Source organism: Oncorhynchus gorbuscha, linkage group LG04, assembly GCF_021184085.1.
Source record: "Oncorhynchus gorbuscha isolate QuinsamMale2020 ecotype Even-year linkage group LG04, OgorEven_v1.0, whole genome shotgun sequence".
NCBI classification, from domain to species: Eukaryota; Metazoa; Chordata; class Actinopteri; order Salmoniformes; family Salmonidae; genus Oncorhynchus; species Oncorhynchus gorbuscha.
The window spans coordinates 22,636,448-22,660,734 of NC_060176.1; the positions used below are offsets into that span (position 1 = coordinate 22,636,448).

The 24,287-nt window shown below is 40.3% G+C and overlaps 1 protein-coding gene across 1 annotated transcript in view; it reads left to right on the top strand.

Annotated features, from left to right (window-relative positions):
* Positions 1 to 12,136: 12,136 nt before the first annotated feature.
* Positions 12,137 to 24,287, top strand: part of LOC124033855 (cadherin-8-like) — a 78,861-nt gene continuing 66,710 nt past the window's right edge. The window contains exons 1-2 of the mRNA XM_046346225.1: positions 12,137 to 12,337; positions 14,967 to 15,424. Coding sequence (XP_046202181.1) covers positions 15,170 to 15,424 — 255 coding nt within the window. The 5' untranslated portion in view covers positions 12,137 to 12,337; positions 14,967 to 15,169. The remainder of the gene's footprint in view (positions 12,338 to 14,966; positions 15,425 to 24,287) is intronic.

Genomic DNA, 24,287 nt, shown 5'->3' on the forward strand with positions numbered 1-24,287 from the left:
AAATTGGATGAGCACCTTTCAAGACTTTCAGGACCTAAAGGACTGTAATATATGTTTCCCGGAGTTGAGGCTGAACAGGGACATGAGTAATATACTGTACATCTAGCTATTTTTTCTATGCAACAGCAGGATTGAATGGCAGTATCGAGTAGGTAAGCTCAAAGGGGGAGGTGTGTGTCTCTTTATTAACAACAACTACTATCTCTAATATTAATGAAGTCTAAAGGTTCTGCTAGTCTGAGTTACCATACTTAATGATAAGCTGCAGACCATAATATTTGCTAAGAGAGTTTTCATCTATATATTTTTTACCCCCACAAACAGATAATGTCGCTAAGATTGCACTCAACGAGCTGTATAGGGCCATAAGCAAACAATATACAATGCTCATCCAGAAGCGTTTCTCCTAGTGGCCAATGATTTTAATGCTGGAATCCATCTTACCCAACTTCTACAATCATGTCACCTGTGCAACTAGAGGAGACAAAACTCTAGATCACATTTACTCCACACAGAGAAACACATACAAAGCACTCACTCGCCCTCCGTTTGGCAAATCATTCCAGAACTCTATCCTCCTGATTCCTGCTTACACACTCAATACGGAAGTGGTACAATGAAGCAGATGCTAAGCTACAGGGCTGTTTCACTAGTACAGCTGGGAATATGTTCTGGGATTCATCCGATGGCATTGAGGAGTTTACCACATCAGTCACTGGCTTCATTAATACTGTAAGTGTATTGATGATGTCTTCCTTATAGTGACCTGTGACGGAGAAGTACGTCACTGGCCGCGGGCAGCATTTGGTTCTTTAACGCACACACATATTCTTCACTCCTCCCTGCGCCATTATAAGATAAGTTAACAATGTGGGTCGACACACAAATTAACTTCTGTCTTGGTGCATGCATTTCACACCTGTCAGTGTTCATATTTGAGAGATACAATAAGTATTATACTTATCAATGTTGTGGATGAGCGCATTGTTTGTTTGTTCTGTTCCTCTCTCTCCATCTCTGTAGCTTCCGGGTATGCTGGAAAAGGACCCGAGCTAAGGGAATTGGGTTGGCTTTATAGTGCCTGTCCCAAATGGCTCAGTAATGCATATGGGCATATTGAAAGATATTGTCAGTAGTGAGGTAATGTTGTAAATGTTATGTTGTGATATTGTTTAAAACCGTGTTGCAATGTATATCCTTTAGTATGTTTAGTTCATGGAAAAGTTAGGTTTGTATTGTTAATTGATTAATTAATTAGGGTTAATTGTTCTGAGGGGAGGGGCTAGCCCTACAAAAGGAGCCTCTCTTTCAGTCATAGGTTTTTGTTTTTGGATTGAGCTATGGATGGGGCAGCATTGTTTTTAAGCTGTCCCATAAGGTAGACGTTGATGGCAGTACTGTTGTTTTTTTGTTCCGGAATCACTTGTAAATAAACACCTTTGCACAGAAGAACTTTTGCGGTTCCGCCATCTTTTTATTTTGATAGAGGTTAGGTTATCCAGTTTAGCCTTCTGGCCTACTCTACGTGACATATGGTGGCAGCGGTGGGATGCACATATCTCAACCAGAAGCCATGGATTAGAGTTAACATTCGCACTGAGCAGGACACTAATCCAGATGTTCATAAGAAATCCCGTTACAACCTTGAGCCACCTAGAGCCATCAAACAGGCAAAGCATCAAAACAGGAATAATATCAAATCCCACTGACGCTCATAGGAAGATAAATACCTTCTATGCTGGCTTCGAGGCAAGCAACACTGAACCATTTATGAGAGCACCAGCTGTTCCAGATGACTGTGTGATCGCACTCTCCATAGGCGATGTGAGTAAGACCTTTAAACAGGTTAACATTCACAAGGCCGCAGGGCCATACGGATTACCAGGACGCGGACTCAGAGCATGCGCTGACCAGCTGACAAGTGTTTTCACTGACATTTTCAACCTCTCCCTGACCAAGTTTGTAATACTGTATTTCAAGCAGACCACTATAGTCTCTGTGCCCAAGAACTTCAATGTAACCTGTCTGAGTGACTATCGCCCCATAGCACACATCTGTATTTTTGAAATGCTCTGAAAGGCTGGTCATGGATCACATAAACACCATCATCCCAGACACCTTGGAACCACTCCAATTCACATACCATCCCAACAGATCCACAGATGATGCGATCTCTATTGCGCTCCACACTGCCCTTTCCCATCTGGACAAAAGGAACATGAGAATGCTGTTCATTGAATACTGCTCAGTGTTCAACACCATAGTACCCTCCAAGGTCATCACTAAGCTAAGAACCCTGGGACTAACCACCTCCCTCTGCAACTTGATCCTGTACGACCTGACGTTGCTCCCCCAGGTAGTGAGGGTAGGCAACAACACATCCGCCATGCTGACCTTAAACATGGGGTCCACTTCAGGGTGAATGCTTAGTCCCTCCTGTACTTCCTGTTCACTCACGACCGCGTGGCCGCCCTGAACTCCAACTCCAACACCATCATTACGTTTTCTGACTACACGACTCTGGTAGGCCGATCACCAACGATGATGAGACAGCATATAGGGAGGAGATCAGATACTTGGCAGTGTGGTGCCAAGACAACAACCAGTCCCTCAATGTCAGCAAGACAACAAATGTAATTGTGGACTACATGAAATGGAAGGCAGAGCTTGCCCCCATTCAAATTGATGGGGCTGTAGTGAAGCGGGTCGAGAGCATCAACTTCCTCGGTGTCCACATCACTAAGGATCTTTCATGGTCCCCTCCCACCAAAACAGTCATGAAGAGGGCACAACAATGCCTCTTACCCCTCAGGGGGCTGAAAAGATTTTGTATAGGCCCTCAGATCCTAAAAAAGTTCTACAGTTGCATCATTGAGAGCAACTTGGCTGGCTGCGTCACCACTTGGTATGGCAACTGCATGGCATATGACCTCAAGACGCTATAGAGGGTAGTGCGTATGGCCCAGTTCATCTCTGGGGCCCAGCTCCCTGCCATCCATAACATCTATACCTGGTGGTCAGAGGAAAGTCCTAACAATTGTTAAAACACTCCAGCCACCCAAGTCATAGACAGTTCTCTCTGCTACCACATGGCAAGCGGTACCAATGCACCAAGTCTGGTAGCAAAAGAAACCTGAACAGCTAAATAGTTAGTTAAATACTGTAGTTAACAAAATAGCTACCCGGACTATCTGTATTGACTCTTTTTGCACTAACTTTTTTGACTCACATGAGCTGCTGTTTCTGTTTATTATCTAACCTGTTGCCTAGTCACTCTATTCCTAGTTACACTGTATATACAGTTGAAGTCAGAAGTTTACATATACTTAGGTTGGAGACCTTAAAACTTGTTTTTCAACCACTCCACAAATTTCTTGTTAACAAACTATAGTTTTGGCAAGTCGGTTAGGGCTTCTACTTTATGCGTGACACAAGTAATCTTTCCAACAACTGCTTACAGACAGATCATTTCACACAGAATTCACTGTATCACAATTCCAGTGGGTCAGAAGTTTACATACACTAAGTTGACTGTGCCTTTAAATAGCTTGGAAAATTCCAGAAAAGTGTGTTATGGCTTTAGAAGCTTCTGAAAGGCTAACCTGTCTAGGACTGGGAACCCCGTTCCGCTAGCGGAACCCCTCGTCAACAGCCAATGAAATTGCAGGGCACCAAATACAAATCAACAGAAATCTCATAAATCTAATTCTCAAACATACAATTATTAGGCACCATTTTGAAGATAAAATTCTCGTTAATTCAGTCACAGTGTCTGATTTTATAAAATGCTTTACGGTGAAAACTCCACCAACAATTATGTTAGGTCACCACCAACTCACAGAAAAACCCAGCCATTTTTCAAGCCAAAGAGAAGAGTCACAAATAGAGATAGCACAAATAGAGATACAATTAATCACTAACCTTTGATGATCTTCATCAGATGACACTCATAGGCCTTTATGTTACACAATACATGTATGTTTTGTTCGGTAAAGTTATATCCAAAAATCTTATTTTATATTGTCGTGTTACGTTTAGTGGTTCCAAAACATGCAGTGATATTGCAGAGAGCCACATGAACTCACATGAACAGAAATACTCATAATAAAGGTTGATGAAAATACAACTATTATACATGGAACTTTAGACACACTTCTCCTTAATGCAACCGCTGTGTCAGATTTATTTTTTACTTTACGGAAAAAGCATAATCTGAGAACGACGCTCAGAGCCCAAACCAGCCAGAGAAATATCCGCCATGTAGGGTAGTCAACATTATTCATAAATAGCATTATAAATATTCACTTACCTTTGATGATCTTCATCATTTATTGTGGAACTGCACTCCCAGGAATTGCAGTTCCACAATAAATGCTTGTTTTGTTCAATAATGTCCATCATTTATGTCCTTTTTTGTCCAATAGCTTCTTTTGTTAGGGCGTTTGGTAAACAAATACAAAAGCGTGATCTGGTCCATTCGGACGAAACATTCAAAAAGTTATATTACAGGTCGAAGAAACTTGTCAAACTAATTATAGAATCAATCTATAGGATGTTTTTTATCATAAAAGTTCAATAATGTTCCAACCGGAGAATTCCATTGTCTGTAGAAAAGCAATGGAACGAGAGCTACCTCTCAAGTTAAAGCCTGTGACTGAGAACGAAGCTGTAGGCAGACCCCTTAGTCAAACAGCTCCCATCTGGCCCCCCTTCACATGAGCAGCCTGAAACATGTTCTAAAGACGGTTGACATCTAGTGGAAGCCTTAGGAAGTGCAAAATAACCCATATCCCACAGTGTATTCGATAGGGGTGAGTTCAAAAACTACAAACCTCAGATTTTCTCAGGTTTTTGCCTGCCATATGAGTTATGTTATACTCACATACATCATTCAAACAGTTTTAGAAACTTCAGAGTGTTTTCTATCCAATATGCATACATTAGCATCTGGGACTGAGTCGGAGGCAGTTCACTCTGGGCATGCTATTCATCCAAAAGTGAAAATGCTGCCCCCTATCCCAAACAAGCTAATTGACATAATTTGAGTCAATTGGAGGTATACCTGTGGATGTATTTCAAGGCAAAGCTTCAAACTCAGTGCCTCTTTGCTTGACATCATGGGAATATCAAAAGAAATCAGCCAAGAACTCAGACAAAAATGGTAGGCCTCCACAAGTCTGGTTCATCCTTAAGAGAAATGTTCAAATGCCTGAAGGTACCACGTTCATCTGTACAAACAATTGTACGTAAGTATAAACACCATGGGACCAGGCAGCCATCATACCGCTCAGGAAGGAGATGCGTTCTGTCTCCTAGAGATGAACGTACTTTGGTGCAAGAAGTGCAATTCATACCCAGAACAACAGCAAAGAACCTTGTGAAGATGCTGGAGGAAACAGGTACAAAATTTCTTTATCCACAGTAAAAAATGAGTCCTATATCGACATAACCTGAAAGGCCATTCAGCAAGGAAGAAGCCACTGCTCCAAAACCGCCTTAAAAAAGCTAGACTACGGTTTGCAACTGCACATGGGGACAAAGATCATACTTTTTTTATTAATGTCCTCTGGTTTGATGAAACAAAAATAGAACTGTTTGGCCATAATGACCATCGTAATGTTTTGGAGGAAGAAGGGCGAGGCTTGCAAGCCGAAGAACACCATCCCAAAAGCACTGGGTGGCAGCATCATGTTTTGCGGGTGTTTTGCTGCAGGAGGGACTGGTGCAATTCACAAAATAGATGGCGTCATGAGGCAGGACAATTATGTGGAAATATTGAAGCAACATCTCAAGACATCAGTCAGGAAGTTAAAGCTTGGTCGCAAATGTGTCTTCCAAATGGACAATGACCCCAAGCATACTTCCGGAGTTGTGGCAAAATGGCTTAAAAACTTCACTAGGCCGACATCCAGTGAGATTGCAGAGCGCCAAATTCAAATACAGAAATACTCATTATAAAAATTCATAAAACATACAAGTATTTTACATAGGTTTAAAGATGAACTTATTTTGAATCCAACCCGGTGTCAGATTTTAAAAATGCTTTACGACGAAAGCATAGCTTACGACTATTTGAGAACATCGCCCAGCAGACAAATCAGTACAAACAGTAACCAGCCAAGTAGAAGAGTTACACAAGTCAGAAATAGAGATACAATTAATCACTTACCTTTGATGATCTTCATATGGTTGCAATCAGAAGACATTCATTTACTCAATAAATGTTCCTTTAGTTCGATAAAGTCTCTCTTTATATACAAAAACCTCTGTTTTGTTTGCGCGTTTTCTTCAGTAATCTACAGACTTAAACGCAGTCACAACAGGCATACAAAAAAAATACAATTTGTATCCGTAAAGTTCACTGTGACACAGCTGGGTCCACTCATTCAGACTGCTCTTACTCCCTCATTTTTCAGAATACAAGCCTGAAACTATTTCTAATGACTGTTGACATCTAGTGGAAGGAACTGGAACTGGGAACTGCAAGTTGAGTCCTAAATCGATGGATAATGTATTGGCATTGAATAGAAAAATAAATAAAAAATCCTACTTCCTGAATGGATTTTTCTCTCAGGTTTTCGCCTGCCAAATCTGTTATGTTATACTCACAGACACGATTTTTACAGTTTTGGAAACGTTGAGAGTTTCCCATCAAAATCTACCAATATGCATATCCTATCTTCTGGGCCTAAGTGACAGATAGTTTAATTTGGGAACGCTTTCATCCAAAATTCCGAATGCTGCCCCCTACCCTTGAGAAGTTTTAAGGACAACAAAGTCAAGGTATTGGAGTGGCCATCACAAAGCCATGACCTCAATCCTATAGAAAATGTGTGGGCAGAAACTGAAAAGTGTGTGCGAGCAAGGAGGCCTACAAACCTGACTCAGTTACACCAGCTCTGTCAGGAGGAATGGGCCAAAATTAACCCAACTTATTGTGGGAAGCTTGTGGAAGGCTACCCAAAACATTTGACCCAAGTTATTAATGTGTGGAGGTTAAATATTTCTAAGAATATTTTTGCATTCCCTGCACCACCTTTTCAGCTGAAGGGTGGGGGGGGGGTGGAGTTCCCTGAGGGGAACGCCTTGCCTCTAAACAATTTAAAGGCAATCCTACCAAATTGGGTGTATGTAAACTTCTGACCCACTGGAAATGTGATGAAAGAAATAAAATCTGAAATAAATAATTCTCTCTACTATTATTCTGACATTTCACATTCTTAAAATAAAGTGGTGATCCTAACTGACCTATGACAGGGCATTGTTACTTGAATTTAATGTCAGGAATTGTGGAAAACTGAGTTTAAATGTATTTGGCTAAGGTTGTATTTACATTTCCGAATTCAACTGTACATATCTACATCAATTACTCCGTACCCCTGCACATCGACTTGGTAACTGGTGTCACTGGTGTATTTATTATTACTTTTATTATTATGTGTTTTACTTTTCTATTATCTCTCTATTTCTTTGTCTCTGCATTGTTGGTAAGGGCCCCATAAGCAAGCATTTCACTGTTAGTCTACACCTGTTGTTTACAAAGCATGTGGATTTGATTTGATTATCAAAGAATGGTTTGTTTCCTGTGTGCTAATGGAGCGCCCTAATTTAGGCCTGCAGTGGTGACATGCTGAAGTCCCCGTCTAGGATGCCAATTGTACACACAGCAATGGCTCTGTGATTAATTCCTCTGACAAAGCAGTAACTAATGATTGATTGAAGATGCCCTAAAGACCATTTCCCCTTCACTTACTTTGCCTTTTTCAAAGTCATCTGATATTTTGATCACCAGTTAGGGCCATGTCAGTACAATTAATCACATATTTAAATATAAGCAATAGCCTGTCCTCATTTAGATAGTATAGTGTTTTAGTGATTTCTAAGATGATGTTCACTTATTTCATTATATTTAATTTTATCCGGAAAAAAGTGAAGGATGTTAATCTTATTTAAAACCATCATTACCTTCACTCAGTGTGGAGAAAAATATTGGTTACATGCCAGTGGTGTAAAGTACTTATGTAAAAACACTTTGAAATACTACTTAAGTCGTTTTTTGGAGTATCTGTACTTTACTACTATCTGTACTTTACTTTACTATTTATATTTTTACTACTGGTACTTTTACTTCACTACATTCCTAAAGAAAAGAATGTACTTTTCACTCCATACATGTATCCCAACACACAAAATTATTTGTTACTTTTTAAATGCTTAGCTGGACAGGATAATGGTCCAATTCATGTGCTTATCAAGAGAACAGGAAGGCCCTAAAAATTGTCAGAGACTCCAGCCACCCTAGTCATAGACTGTTCTCTCTGCCTCCGCATACCGGAGCGCCAGGTCTAGGTCCAAGAGGCTCCTAAATAGATTCTACACCCAGGACATAAGACTCCTGAACAGCTAGTCAAATGGTTACCCTGACTATTTGCATTGCACCCCCCCAACCCCCTCTGGAACGTAGCTGCTACTCTCTGTTATTGTCTATGCATAGTCACTTTAATAACTCTACCTACATGTACATATTACCACAATTACCTCGACACCGGTTCCCACGCACATTGACTCTGTACCAACACCCTTTGTATATAGCTCTGCTATTGTTATTTACTGCTGCTCTTTAATCATTTGTTATTTTTATCTCTTACTTTTTGGGGGGTATTTTCTTAAAACTGCATTGTTGGTTAAGGTTCTTGTAGGTAAGCATTTCACTGTAAGGTTTTATTCGGTGCATGTGACAAATACAATTTGATTTGAACATCCCTGGTCATCCCTAATGTCTCTGATCTGGCAGACTCACTAAAGACATGCTTAATTTGTAAATGATGTCTGAGTGCTGGAATGTGCCCCTGGTTATCTGCAAATAAAATAAAAAACAAGAAAATAGTGCAGTCTGGTTTGCCTAATATAAAGATTTTTTTTTTAAGTATTTATACTTTTGATACTTACGTAAGTATATTTAAAACCAAATACTTTTAGACATTTACTCAAGTAGAATTTTACTGTAGTCCTTTTCTATTAAGGTATCTTTACTTTTACTCAAGTATGACAATCGGGAACTTTTCCCACCACTGGTATATGCACAGAAATCCTTATCAAGATTATTTAAGAAGACGGAGTAAACACGAAACTTCATCCTAGTATATAGTATATGCCATTTAGCAGACGCTTTTATCCAAAGCGACTTACAGTCATGTGTGCATACATTCTACGTATGGGTGGTCCCGGGGATCGAACCCCCTAACCTGGCGTTACAAGCGCCATGCTCTACCAACTGAGCTACAGAAGGATCCTCTCACTGGTCCCAAGCAAGTTACATCAGTCTAAAGTTCTGTTAAGTAAGATAATACAGATGAGATTCCATGAAGCATAACATAAGCATAAAGATGTGTCACTCTTAATTTTAAATAGACGCTCCAATGTTAAATGGCATGCTCTAGCATAAGCAAATGCAAATGGCTTGAGCATAAAATAAGGAAAATATTCCTACATAGCAGAGGCTCTTAAAAATATCCGTTTTGAATTCCCATCTGAAATATGCTGCAGCATCAAAGTGTGAGTGGGCGGGAAATTAAATGGCTCATAAAAAATAATAGTAGAGTTGATATCTTTGCTAATTGGGATCTATGGCATCTTGGTCAAAGGCCCTAAGTAGTGAGTCAGGGGAAACATTTTTAGCGGGATAAAGAGAAATCATGTAGTGTAAAACATTTTGAGTTTCCCGGAAATGAAATGTCTGGTAAAAGATAGATTCACTTCTACCACTATTACTGCTACTATTAAAACTACTATTACTATTAAGTATGAATCAATAATATTGATAAATGATATTGAATTAGACTGGGAAATTGTGTCAATGTAATCCCAGTCCTGACACAGATATCAGAGGAACAGTAGGGCCTATAAGCATTAATGCATTATGTGCAGCACAGATGTTTAATAAGGAGGTCTCATAATTGAAAAACACAGACGTGTCCCTGAGTGTTTACTGAACTTGACCATCCACTCTGACTAATAAAGCCCATTCCCTGAAGGCCTGAAGGACTGACCAGTCGGTGTCTCTCTCTGTCAAAGCTGCAGCTTAATAGGCTGCTGAACACTAGAGGGCTCTCACTGTTACTCTGTTTCACTGAGACACTACACTGCAGATGTATTCTGCTAGTGCACAGGCCTATATCTCACATTAAACATGGAGTGCTCTATATCATAATCTACAGCGTGACCACTACCAGTAACAATGGAAGTTGTGGTTAAGTTAGCAGTGGTAGTAGTTTATCTGTTGTTTTACCCTTCAGCTACTGTTTCCATGCAACAATAGCTTTTGCATGAAGCGAGAATGCAATACTATCCCTTGTGTTTTGTATTGTATGAGTACAGCGACTATTTCATCCTTACTCAAGCAAATAGAGTGCCCTTTCAGTGAAAACATACTCTATGACAATATAATTATGCATACACCTTTTGTTATAGCCTGCTCATATTACCTACATATAGGTTTTTCAAAGAAGACCATTTTTCTTTTGATAATAATTGTTTATGTTATTTGATGAAGGACTTCAAGCAACATAATTCAAGAAATGTTGTTTATTACACCTCTGGCTGCAAATAATTGAGAGTGAGTAACCTTCTGAAGCAAACAGTGTTTTTAGTCAAAGGAAAGTGTTTCTTAGACATGAATAAGCATTTTAAGGAAATTGTCTGTATAAACACATTTCTACATAATCAGCTATAACTGAAGCAAAACACGGCAGTAAGCCCACATTCTGAAAAATACAGAGTACATTTCTCACAACTTCTCGCGACTTACCTGTTTGTGTATCAGGTGACCGTGCAGGCCTGCCTAAATGAGTAGCGGGTTAATTGATATATTTAATTTCACTATTGGAATGGATGGGGGGAGGAAAACCCAACAACAAATGCTCTGTGAGCTCATATAACTGGATTGAAGCAACTAATTGAAGTCCATTTGTTTCTATTGCTTTGTTAGACTGAAAACAGTGTAAGATACAGATACATTATATACACACAAGTATGTGGACACCCCTTCAAATTTGTGGATTTTCCTATTTCCACAATACCCGTTGCTGACAGGTGTATAAAAACGAGCACACAACCATGCAATCTCCATAGACAAACTGGCAGTAGAATGGCCTTACTGAAGTGCTCAGTGACTTTCAACATGGCACCATCATAGGATTCCACCATTCCAATAAGCCAGTTTGTCAAATTTCTGCCCTGCTAGAGCTGCCCCGGCAACTGTGCTGTTATTGTGAAGTGGAAATGTGCTAGGCCACACAAGCTCACAGTACGGGAAGCCGAGTGCTGAAGTACGTAGCTCGTACAAATCGTCTGTCCTCAGTTGCAACACTCACTACCAAGTTCCAAACTGCCTTAGGAAGCAACGTCAGCACTAACTGTTTGTAGGGAGCTTCGTGAAATGGGTTTTCATGGCCGAGCAGCCGCACACAAGCCTTAGGTCACCATGCACAATGCCAAGCATCAGCTGGAGTGGTGTAAAGCTCGCCGATATTCATTGGACTCTGGAGCAGTGGAAACGCATTCTCTGGAGTGATGAATCACGCTTTACCATCTGGCAGTCCGATAGACGAATCTGGGTTTGGCGGATACCAGGAGAACGCTACCTGCCCCAATGCATAGTGCCAACTGTAATGTTTGGTGGAGAAGGACTAATGGTCTGGGGCAGTTTTTCATAGTTCGAGCCAGGCCCCTTAATTCCAGTGAAGGAAAATCTTAACGCAACAGCATACAATGATATTCTAGATTATTCGGTGCTTCCTTGAAGCAAGCCCAGAAAGCAGTGTTTCAACATCTAGCCTTCACAGAGAGTGGAGGCTGTTGTAGCAGCAAAGGGGGGTCCAACTCCATATTAATGTCTATGATTTTGGAATTAGATTTTCGATGAGCAGGTGTCCACATACTTTTGGTCATGTAGTGTATCTTTGAAACAATACTCTACCACCGACCCGACCATAAACGTTGTGTGGTGTCTGAACGCGTGCATAAATTTCCGAGGCTGTTGACCTGCCTCTTCATCAGTCCAATGGGCACGGCAAAAGGGGAGGCTCTTCACACCGAACATTTCTCCTCCATCTCCTCACTTTTCTAGTCAGCAAGCAAGCCTGTCGGAGCTACAATAAGTAGTGCCACTGCGGGGTAACTAAACTGTAAGGATTTCCACCGTGTCTTCACACTTTTTGTTATATTTTTTCATTTGTAAACGTCTCTCCTTGAATGAAAAGAGAAACGCGATAGCAATGTTTTTAATCCATTTTTGAACGGGTCAAATGGTGCAAGCACAAGGATGCGAGATACTGTAGTAAGTAACAAGGACAATATATTAACAGGTGCATGAAAATGTTTGGGAGAGAACGGGGCTTTTGTTCGATCTTCTATTGCATGTTTGCATATCGTTCTGCATATCAAAAAAACTCAGAGATTAGCTTGTGGATGAGGACAGCACAATGAGTCGAAAGAAAGGTTGACTATCTATGTGAAAACTATTTAGGAAGTGCAGCTTTCCAATGTCGTAGTCTATTTTCAGCTCCGTGTATTTTTATCTCTCTTCGATGGATAGAAAAGGAAACTACATGTGTTGAATGCTTAACTTCCAGGCAGTGCAGTTGAGACGACGTGCTGTCCATTTGCAGTGAAACCATAGTATGTAAGTAGTTTAACTTAGCAACTTGTCTTCGTTTTTTTTGTGGTTACCAACCATTTCAAATGAATGAGAAAATCATACATCGTTGACCAGGCGTTATGTTGTCACTGGACATTTATTCTGAATGACTTACTACGTGTTGTAGTCTATTTTGTTTCTCGACAATGCAGGCTAGGTGTAGGCTAGTACGGTAGTTGAAGCCCAACGATACCTCATGTGGCGCTATCCACTCTGAGTGGTGCTGAAACTAGCCGGCAACGAGCTAATACTGGACCGGTCTTCATGTAATTCAATGAGGGTTTCAGTCATCATTAATAAGCATAATTTCAATGTTTGGATGTTTATGATGTTTCTATTCCTTTATTCCTTTATTCCAATAACAGCAAGTGAGAGTGATTAGGCAGCAGACATACATATGCACTGTTAGGCTTCTGGGGTGTATAATTAACATAGCCATAGCATGTTTCTATGTAAACTTGCCATGTCGTCCAAATTGAAACATGCTATGGCTATATATACACACACACACACACACACACACACACACACACACACACACACACACACACACACACACACACACACACACACACACACACACACACACACACACACACACACACACACACACACACACACACACATATATATATATATATATATATATATGTGTGTGTGTGTATATATATGTGTGTATATATATGTGTGTATATATATGTGTGTGTATGTATGTGTATATATATATGTATATATATATATGTGTGTATATATATATATGTGTATATATATATATATGTATATATACGTGTGTATATGTGTATATGTATATATATATATATATATATATATATATATATATATATATATATATATATATATATATATATATATATATATATATATATACATTCAACTGTAATAACCACGTTGACTATTATCAATTAATATTTGGCACAGAGAATGTTGTCATGTTTTACTTGGCACTAACAGTAGGTATTTGAAATCCAACCAGTTCATAGAGGGATTATGTCTGTCTACTGTCTGTGAAATGTCGGTATCTGCCTCAGCCTTGCTTTTATCCCTGACTTGTTTATCACAGTTTATTTGAGTAATTTCTAATAGCTATGTCGTACACAGGCCTTTATCAAGAAATCCTTATGAACTCCAATGCTGTCACTGCTGTCTTTTTTCTTTAAAAACTTTGATAAATGGAGAGACCGTTTTTAAGTGTTTGCATTTGCCCATGAGATTTTAAAATTATTTTGTTAATGAGGAGAATGATTGGTCGTTTCCCATTTCATATTGTTTAATCTCAATTGACATAATGTGGAAGATTCCCTCATTGGTCTGAATAGGCTATTTAAAATCCTATGAATTCTATGATTGCAGGACTAAAATTGGCATCTGTATGCACATTGCAACATGCCACTCTTTTACTTTTTCTAGTAAATGAACATCAAGTTCTGTAGACATTTCTTGTATATTAGATTTAAGTACCACGAATGGTATATTTGTAAAACAGTTTATGTACCACAATGTTAACACTGATTTCTCTCTTTACAGTCAAAATAATAGTTGATGTTCATTCAATCACTTGTATAGAAGTAGTAGATGAGTTGATAAGCAAGATTATATCATATTACTCCAGGCATGATCTCATCAGGGATATAAGTACTTACTGAAATAGATTACCTGCTCTGATCTTTTCAAGCCTAAATTACAGTTATATGTGGGACATTTGACTCATATGGCTATGGTATTTGATGAAAAGCATATTAGTAAATGCATTTGATCCAAAGTAATATGAAAACAATTATCATAACGAAAAAAGAATGGCTCAAAATCTTTCAAGGATAATCTCCAGAACATCAGATTAAAGATAGGCAATCTCATGTATCAGACTGGACCAGATGTATAAGACCAGAGACACAATCATTTACCCTACATTGTAGCAGTCTGATATGAGCACAGGATCACACAGGGTAATGCTTTCTGCTGCTTCATACCATTTGTAATGAAGAGGACTGCTTCTTCAGCTCTTCCTGCTCCTGTCATTTTCTTTGATTAATAAATGGTTGATATCATTGTTATCGTCCATTGATTATCATTAACTAACTCTAGTGATTGTTTGTACGAGTTAAATATTAAATATTGCTTTAAAAGTCAGGTACCACTGATCTAAAGTGAGGACCTTGATTTCGCTCTCTCGGGTTCCTTCCTTTGAATACTGGAGTTGCCTTGTAATTTATACGATTAAAACAGATCACCTCTGTTTTCTCCCTTTTAGATCGTTCACACTGCAGGAACACCAAATGGATGGTGTATTGAGTAGTACATCCCCTCACCATTTGCAATGGAGGCAAATGAAGCCATGTGAGTGACCTTCATCGCACAATGAATTCAAGCTCTGACGCTCAAAGAAGGAAGAAGTAACCTTTGTTAATCATCTAAGGGAGAGCTGTTGATCTTGGGAAAATAAGTGTCATAACAATGCCCAAACGGTCCGAGGAGATGCTGACAGACGTGTGGACTTCCTTGTTGCTTGTGTGGATTACGTGTGTTCCTTATACATCCATGACCCCCATCATCAGCCAGTCCAAAAGTTTACAAACTGGTTCCACTGCGCTCCTACGTGGCCTCGCCGAAGGACAAAGAATACTTAGTCGAGCCAAGAGAGGATGGGTTTGGAATCAAATGTTTGTGTTGGAGGAGTTCTCTGGACCAGATCCAATTCTAGTTGGCAGGGTGAGTACTGTAATTGTCAGCTGTATATTAAGCTTGCTTATCGTGTAGAAACATTAATTCAGCCATTTAAATGCTCCACAATAGTTTTTTTTAAACATTTTTGTGGGCTAGTTTTAGTGCTGGAGAGAGACAGACACTGGCCTGATCTCATGCAGGGTTTTGGAGAGAACAAATAAATCCAGAGCTACCAAATTCTGCGCTGAGGCGTTTTGTGTCGTGTCCCTGAAATATGGAATAACAGAGTGAAAATGAATAACTAATGATGCGTTACATTGCAGTGGAATGACCTACAGTACAACCATGTGTACAGTAGAAATATCTACTCGTTGTTTTATTCTATCTTTTTCTTTTCCATTTTCCATTTTCGTTCTTTTGTTGGCCAGGGTATTGGGTGTGGTTTTCCTTTGAAGTATTTGTCATAGGAACACAAGGATAAAAAGGGGGAATTTTTGCAACATTTCATTGTTGAGCATTTGAAAGAGCCCTATATTCCAAAGGATGAGGGACACCTGGTACCTGGCCTGTGTAGACGTGGCCGGGCCAAGGCTCAGGGCTCAGGGCCCAGTGAGGGTTGTTGACGAGGCAGGCCGAAGCAGCTTGTTCACAGCTCATTGCAAGAACGCACCTGGGGAGTCTCAACCTGGCAGCTACCACCTCTGACCATTACCCAACCTCTCTAGCACATGCAACAGAATATGCCATCAAGGATAATATTTGACCACACAGTAGCATGATTTACACATACCGTACTGCAGCCGTTTATCGATTTATTGATGAGGTTATTTCTTGCTGTATATTTTGTACCTTAATGCTGTCATGACATATACTACTAGTAGTTGGGGGCATGCTGAAATGACAAGGCAGCTATTATGTTGTTTGAATGATTGCTGCACCTATATCTCAATCCCTATCCCACCATTGCAATATGAAAAACACATAGTTTTATGGTCAATCTTTGCAAAACATAACAGCGATAAAGAAGGAATTCATGATGATCATAATTAATAGCAGAATGGTACTATAAAGCAAGGGCTTCATGGTTTGGTAGAAGTCTCTAAATATTCATGAGGTGGAAAATTAAGCCCTACAGTACTGTCTGAAAGCCTAAAGTTTGGCAGGATGTCACCTAATTTAGCACTCTAACTTGATTTTTGGGGGGGATTATTGTCACATGGGTATATCATTAAATCACATGCTCAAATGCGGTGTTTACACATGTGTTTTCCAACTACCATACAAACACCAAAATATAGATAAGTGCAGCATTCATATTTCGCGAGTTTCAGTTAAACAGTCTCTGTCGGATCCTCTAATGGCTCTTCGTATCCCTGTAATGATCTCCAAGGTGTATCTTTGAATTAGATTGATGCAGCTTTTGGCATGCATATAGAGTTGGTCACACTGCTGGAGAGAATTGCCAGGAGGGTTCATGGCAAGTAAGGATAGCACTCAAATCTGTTTGGTTTTAGGTGTGCATGAAGCCCCTGTTCTTAGTCGGGGATTGTTTTAAGCATATTTAGCCGTTCTCACTCAAAATAATTAGCATGTGTAGGCTGAAGGACATTGCAAGGATTGTAGGAGTTAGTTTGGTTGAGGATGGATTTGTCTCGCATTTGAGAGACAGTGTTGATGAGTTGCATTATTATTCACAAGGTTAAGTACTCCTGAGCATGGCTGGCAGAGCAAAGATAAGTTCAATGTTGCAGTAAGATACAGGTGTAGGATCCTCATTTGATCACCCTGTTGTTGCAGGAAAAGTCCTGTGTAGCAGGAAATGCTATCTTGTGGGTTTAAAAAGGCTTATAACATTTTTTGATTTCCTCACGAAAAAAATTATCAACCTCAACAAAAATGTCCATTCATTTTAATCCACACATTAAAACCTGTTGCTGCAGGATTATTTTCCTGCTGTGAGAAACTGGTCAAATTATGATCCTACACCTGTATGATCTCTCTCTCTCTCTCTCTCTCTCTCTCTCTCTCTCTCTCTCTCTCTCTCTCTCTCTCTCTCTCTCTCTCTCTCTCTCTCTCTGTCTCTCACTCACACTCTGGCTCTCTCTTTCTCATGCTTAATTAAAAAATGAATCAAATGGAAGTGGGAGGTGTGATTCAGATCTCAGTTTTTCAGTGCAGCCTGTGGTTGTGTGTTGATTATTGAGGAACCCCAGGCCGAGATTAGACTCATTCCATCCTTTACATTTTATTGTGCGGCACTCTGATGTTTAATTATACATAGATCTCCTGTCTTTTCAGCGACCAAGATCCCCTTGAGTTCCTGCTGGCATTGGAAGGAGACTATTAGCATAAATGCAAAAGTGAGCGGTGTGGGAGTGTGAGATGGTCACAATGCGAGACGGCGTCATCAGTGCTGTTCTTTACAGCACCGCCAGTCTGACATTGTGATTCACTGAGCTGGATCTGCGTTACCCTGTGTCACTCCCATTTGAAGGCAGTGCCTGTAAAACTGAAGCTGACGAGACAGCTGTATAAGCTTGTTGCTCCAATGTAGAAGTGGTGTGCGGGGGATTTTAAGATTAACTCTGATTGAGCAATGTTTCCAAAACAACAACTCATTAAGAGCAATGTGAGTGCAGGTGGGAGATTTGATTTGTAGAACGTCATATTAACAGCATAAAGTGTATATTCTGGCATGACGTTTAATTCTTTAGTTTTTTTTCCTAATTTTACTAAGTCTTCCTCAGACTGTCCAAACTTCTCACAAATCCTAGTCTAAGCCAGGACTTTTTAAAAACTTTTCATCCTTGGATTTAACTCTCTGTGAGTTGAACTCTCTGTGAGTTGAGCTCTCTGTGAGTTTAATCATTTAATGTTGCAAAGTGCACAGTCATTTTAATCCACAAAACCAAACATTGCACTGAAAGGAGAGATACATATTCAGCAAATCAACATTTTTTTTCCCAACCAAAGAAAATTAGACTCTGTTTGTAAAGCGTCAAATTGATTATAGTCTGTGTTACAGTGTGCTGTGTCTCACATAGCGCTGATGCAACTTTCATTTTCCTTTTCATTTGATCTCATGTATTTGAATGTCTTGAAGAATGGATAAGAATGGACTCCATTCTTCCCATTGTGGTGCAGATGTATCCAAATGATCCTGTTTCTTATTGTCCGATGCTTTTATCTCTGATTCAATTGTATGTGTTTTGCACAAAGAGAATTGATAATAACCATTAATATTCAACAATTCATACTGAGCTACAAGATTGTGAGGACTGACAGTAATAAAGAGATTGGGTTTGATTATTAATGCAGAAATGAACGTTTTATATATATATATTTTTTGGAAGAAGATGTTTCCTTTTGCTGTTCAAAACAAGATATCTGTAACCATAAGATGGATAGCATGCAAGGCCTGCAAAAGTGTGGGCTTGGATATAGATCCCGTATCTCACAACTTTTCTTTGGTTAGCAACTGATTTGATTAAAATCACCCATATATTGATACTAATTGTTTGATCAACAGCTTCTCACCATCACTATAATTTTGAAATATTGTCATAGGATATTTCACTAAGTGACAACAACTCTTGGTGCACTGCTCCTCACAGGTGAAGAGACACTCATCGGGTATCCAGGCAAGTCCCAGATGTTTGTTTATCCATAAGAGTACCAAGGAGCTGGCTGAAGTTTTACTCCTATTCATCTGTCAGTTCGCTCTCTCCTTCTGTATGATAGGCTTTGTTAAAGTGAGAGGGACTCTTGAGTCCTGGAAAGCTTGTCCTCAGGGGCGATGGAGTGTGTGTGTGTGTGTGGGGGGGGGCTGACAGTGTTCAAGTTTTCGTCGTATTCGACTTCAATAATGCGTGGCGGCAAGCTCTCTCTGGGTGTTGGTGGTGCTACAGACGACGTCCTCCTCTGAGCTTCCTGACGAGTTTTTTTTTTTTAGTAGATCAAATTCAGCCCCGTCCAAAGTGAACTGTGATCTGAGAAGATCCCACGCGTTACCCTGCATTTGCTTAGGTTAGGACGGAGTCAGTGCAGGGTCGAGTGGATATTGATCTTCGCTCTTGATTGAAGGCTTCGGAGTAGGAGTGAACACGAGTATTACTCCTCATTAATGAACGCTAATGTGGAGACCAAAATGATAGATTTACATTACATTTACATTTAAGTCATTTAGCAGACGCTCTTATCCAGAGCGACTTACAAATTGGTGCATTCACCTTATGACATCCAGTGGAACAGCCACTTTACAATAGTGCATCTAAATATTTTAAGGGGGGAGGGGGTGAGAAGGATTACTTTATCCTATCCTAAGTATTCCTTAAAGAGGTGGGGTTTCAGGTGTCTCCGGAAGGTGGTGATTGACTCCGCTGTCCTGGCGTCGTGAGGGAGTTTGTTCCACCATTGGGGAGCCAGAGCAGCGAACAGTTTTGACTGGGCTGAGCGGGAACTGTACTTCCTCAGTGGTAGGGAGACGAGCAGGCCAGAGGTGGATGAACGCAGTGCCCTTATTTGGGTGTAGGGCCTGATCAGAGCCTGGAGGTACTGAGGTGCCGTTCCCCTCACAGCTCCGTAGGCAAGCACCATGGTCTTGTAGCGGATGCGAGCTCCAACTGGAAGCCAGTGGAGAGAGCGGAGGAGCGGGGTGACGTGAGAGAACTTGGGAAGGTTGAACACTAGGTATCGACTACAGAATCAGTCTTACTATAACATTTATAACAAATATTCTCTCCTTGTATGTCTCTCTGCTGTGGGTTATCTTACTCTGTTACTGCTAGTATATATCATGGAGGCCTTTATATCATTGGAACATGAGCCCAGTCCCCCATTCCATTTCTACAGTGACTGTAATAAAACACCAGGCCCCAGAATTGAGTCTGATTGAGCTGTGGGATCACATTATTGCTTCCTTGGAAGAGGTTGACAGGTTGTCTATTGCTCTGTGTTGTCGTTTTGCTCCCCATTAACAAGGTGTATGTGTGTGGTGTGGTGGGGCACAGGGACAAAACCAAAAATTAGTAGGAAGTATAATCTAAAACACCACAGTCATGATATGAGTGCAATTATAAAAGTCCCATTGCAATTGCTTTTGACCAGGTGTTGTATCATTAAAAATGCATACAATGCAGGACTTAAATAAATGCTGGCGTTCTATTTCTCTTCATGCTCTTCTCTAGGTCTCTCTCTCTCTCTCTCTCTCTCTCTCTCTCTCTCTCTCTCTCTCTCTCTCTGTCTGTCTGTCTGTCTGTCTGTCTGTCTGTCTGTCTGTCTGTCTGTCTGTCTGTCTGTCTGTCTGTCTGTCTGTCTGTCTGTCTGTCTGTCTGTCTGTCTGTCTGTCTGTCTGTCTGTCTGTCTGTCTGTCTGTCTGTCTGTCTGTCTGTCTGTCTGTCTGTCTGTCTGTCTGTCTGTCTGTCTGTCTGTCTGTCTGTCTGTCTGTCTGTCTGTCTGTCTGTCTGTCTGTCTGTATCTCTCTTTCTCTCTCTCTTTCTCTCTGTCTCTCTCTCTTTCTTTTTCCCTCTCTGTCTGTCTCTTGCTCATTCTCTTTCTTTCTTTCTTTCTTTCTTTCTTTCTTTCTTTCTTTCTTTCTTTCTTTCTTTCTTTCTTTCTTTCTTTCTTTCTTTCTTTCTTTCTTTCTTTCTTTCTTTCTTTCTTTCTTTCTGTCGCTCTCTCTCAGATACACCAACATGCACACCTACACCTTGTCTTATGGCAATAACACTGAGATGGTGCCTGTGTAAATCACATACAGTATGTGCACATACACACACATACTCTATTTCCTCTCTCATTGTTACCTTTTGACTGACTGTGTGATTGCACAGTGAACAGCATGCATATATCGTCAGGCAAGATGTAGGAAGCAAGAGATGCCACAATCACTCAAACGCAGTGATATATACTCTTAAGGTCATATATTATATAGAGTGAGACAATTGTTCCCTATACATGCATCAAATATTACAGTATATGCATACAGTGTCCAAGTCTGTTGCCACAGAATCCCTGACTATATGACAAGGTAGCGATTGTTCACACCAAGGTGCTGGGTTAGTGAGTGTATGACCAGATTCATACAGCTACTTATGGGTATTTTCAGGATTTAGTGCAGATTCATAATAAATGGGTATTTTGTGATATAACCTTGGAAAGGCTTGCAGTGATTAGTGCTCCCATGTCAGTGTTAGCGAGCTGATATGTGGTATTAACCTCTCCTCTAGCGACTGGCGGCTCTGCTTCCTGCATCCTGGCCCCGGCTCGATCTGTAGATGTGGTATTGGTGCAATGAGCGGCTGAACGGAGTCGGCTGGCAAAGTGCCGTGAACTCTGCTCAAACTAATAATTGGAATTAAGCAGTTCACCTCTAATGCTTTGCTTGTGCATTGCTTTGGCTAAATCATCTCTTTTTTGGGTTTCTCACTTTTCCCCAACCCAAAAAGCCATTTGTTTAATCCACAGGCTTAATGCTTTCAGTCTCACAGTATTTTATTGACATTCCATCATTCATTGTCTTCTAGATATGCCAGTTAACTAACCCCAATTATTCCGGGGATATTATACATGCACCGTATGTGTACCACTATAGAGAGCTCATTATGGAGACATGTTGGGATGTGACCTTTATGTCACCCTCTATGGGTGAATGTAATGTAGGCCTATATTCATTCAAGACATGCACTAAACATTGGGCAGGCAGGATCAATTTGCCATAATTGAGGTTACAAATGATCCAAATCTGATTATTCAAATCTACGATTATAATGATCTAAAACCTACTAATTGGCCTCTTTCAGTGATCGTGGGCAGCTAAGATACCCTTTGAGCCAGTAGATGTTTGGCTCAGCTCTCCATCTCTCTCCTATGGATGGCATCCTCAGCATGAGTAGCTGCAGGCAGCACAGCTTATCCCTGTGCCTCTACTCCCATACACAGCCTAGGAGCAAAACTGGGACTACAAAGTAATCTTGTTAAGAATGGATGTTGTTATTGTGCATTTGGCTTCATGGTTAGCTAGGAGCACATGTGGGCTGCCGGAAGAAGACAATGGGAAGGGGTGGGAGGAAAGCCTATTTCTGGAATTCTCTAAGATGACAGAACCCGCCCCCCTTCCCCCTCGCACCTCACCCTCCTGTACCAAAATAACAACAAAGCTGAAATCTACAATGGCGCTGACATTTGCTTGAAGACCCATTTCTTTACCAATCTCCACTTGCAAAGATGATGATAATCATAGCAGAGTGGAAGGGAAAAAAGGTGCTAACCTTAGTCACTGTTTTGTAGCTATTATGGTGAGTTGAGCAGGAGAAATTGTAAAAGAAAGTATCCATGGAGAATCAATGGCCCAGGCGTTTCTCAGTGACACTGCCTCAGCCAACAGACTGTGCCTCTGACCTTTATCACAAATGAATTATTTCTGTTTAATGATCCTTTTTGCAAAAAGAAAGAAATAGCTGAAATAATTGCTGAAGGAATAAAACACCTTAAAAGGGCAACTTTCTCAACAACCCAGTGCACATACAAACTCATATCCTCTGCCAATGTGTTTGGCTGTATTTGCATCTCAGTGGTGTCCATGATTCAACAGCAAAGCCTTACAAATAAAGATTTAACGTCCATCATATAGAAAGGACCTACTGGCAGGTAGTCGTGGCAATGCAGTGAAATGTGTGAAACCTATGGATATAAAATATTTGCCGATTTTTCAGTTTTTTTTCTCCCTTTTCTTTTGGATGACGGGGTGGGGGGTGGGTGCGTGCATGAAAAATTCAGAACGCTGTAATATAAAATCCAGATCAGTCATGAATCCTTAATGGGAATCAGGACTGAATATGTAGGGTTGTGGAATAGTGCTCAAAGAGGGATGGCTTTCTTTGTTAGCCGCCAATTGTGTTGGTAATGGGCTTCTGTTTTAGACACACACATGCCGTTATACAGCATCTCTTCGCTGTATTGTGTTGTTCAGACATGTGCCCTTGGCTGATAGTAAGCAAGAGGGATGGGAGGAATACGAGTAAGCCAACAATTGTGTGAAAAGCTATGACTTGCAGTACAGTGAAATGCATTATTCTTGGGGCGCAGCTATAATGGTATATCATCAGTTTGGTTATGCAACTGGGAAGGACATGTCTGATAGTGTCCATAGAGATTCACAAGATAAGTCTGAATTTTTTATTTCATTTTTTTCCTCACTCTCTACCGTTCTATCGTACAACGAACAGTTACGATATGCATATTTTTGTTTTGTTATCAATAGAAGAGGGTCCAATGATCAAATGTACATATTTTTTAAAAGTCTTTTGACATCACTGCCCATGTGGACTGACGTTTAACTTGAGCCCCATATCCCGAGCTCATCTGGTTACCCTGGAACTGTGAATAAACATCAAGGAGTTCACCTGCTCCACCACATAGTGAGAAATGGTACTACCTCATGTGCATGATCATTTAAATAGCACAACCAATGTCAATCACAGATACATCTTTTGGGAACTACTCACATTGTAGATGTATGATGTTTATTGATCATTGACCTATGAGTAACAGGTACCCGGGGAAGGAGTTTACCTATATTTACAGTTGCTGTGATAGTTTCATCACTTCATATCTTCATTGATCTTAAAATGTATCACACTCACTCATAGGGGATGACCTAGCAAACCGAGTGCGACCTCTGGATTGATGCTGCCACACAGCACCGTGTTTTTCACTATTTGTATATCCCCCTACCTGGTGATGTTTGCTCCAATCACAGTAGCCTGTATCCCCACTGCTAAAATGTGCCATGTTTATCAATGTTGTCTTGCACTCAAAAAAAAGAATGTCATGTTTTCTTATCTCCCATTTATAGAGGTACACAGTGTGGGCTGTGAAAATGCTAATGCTAGTGGTGTTTCCATGTTGA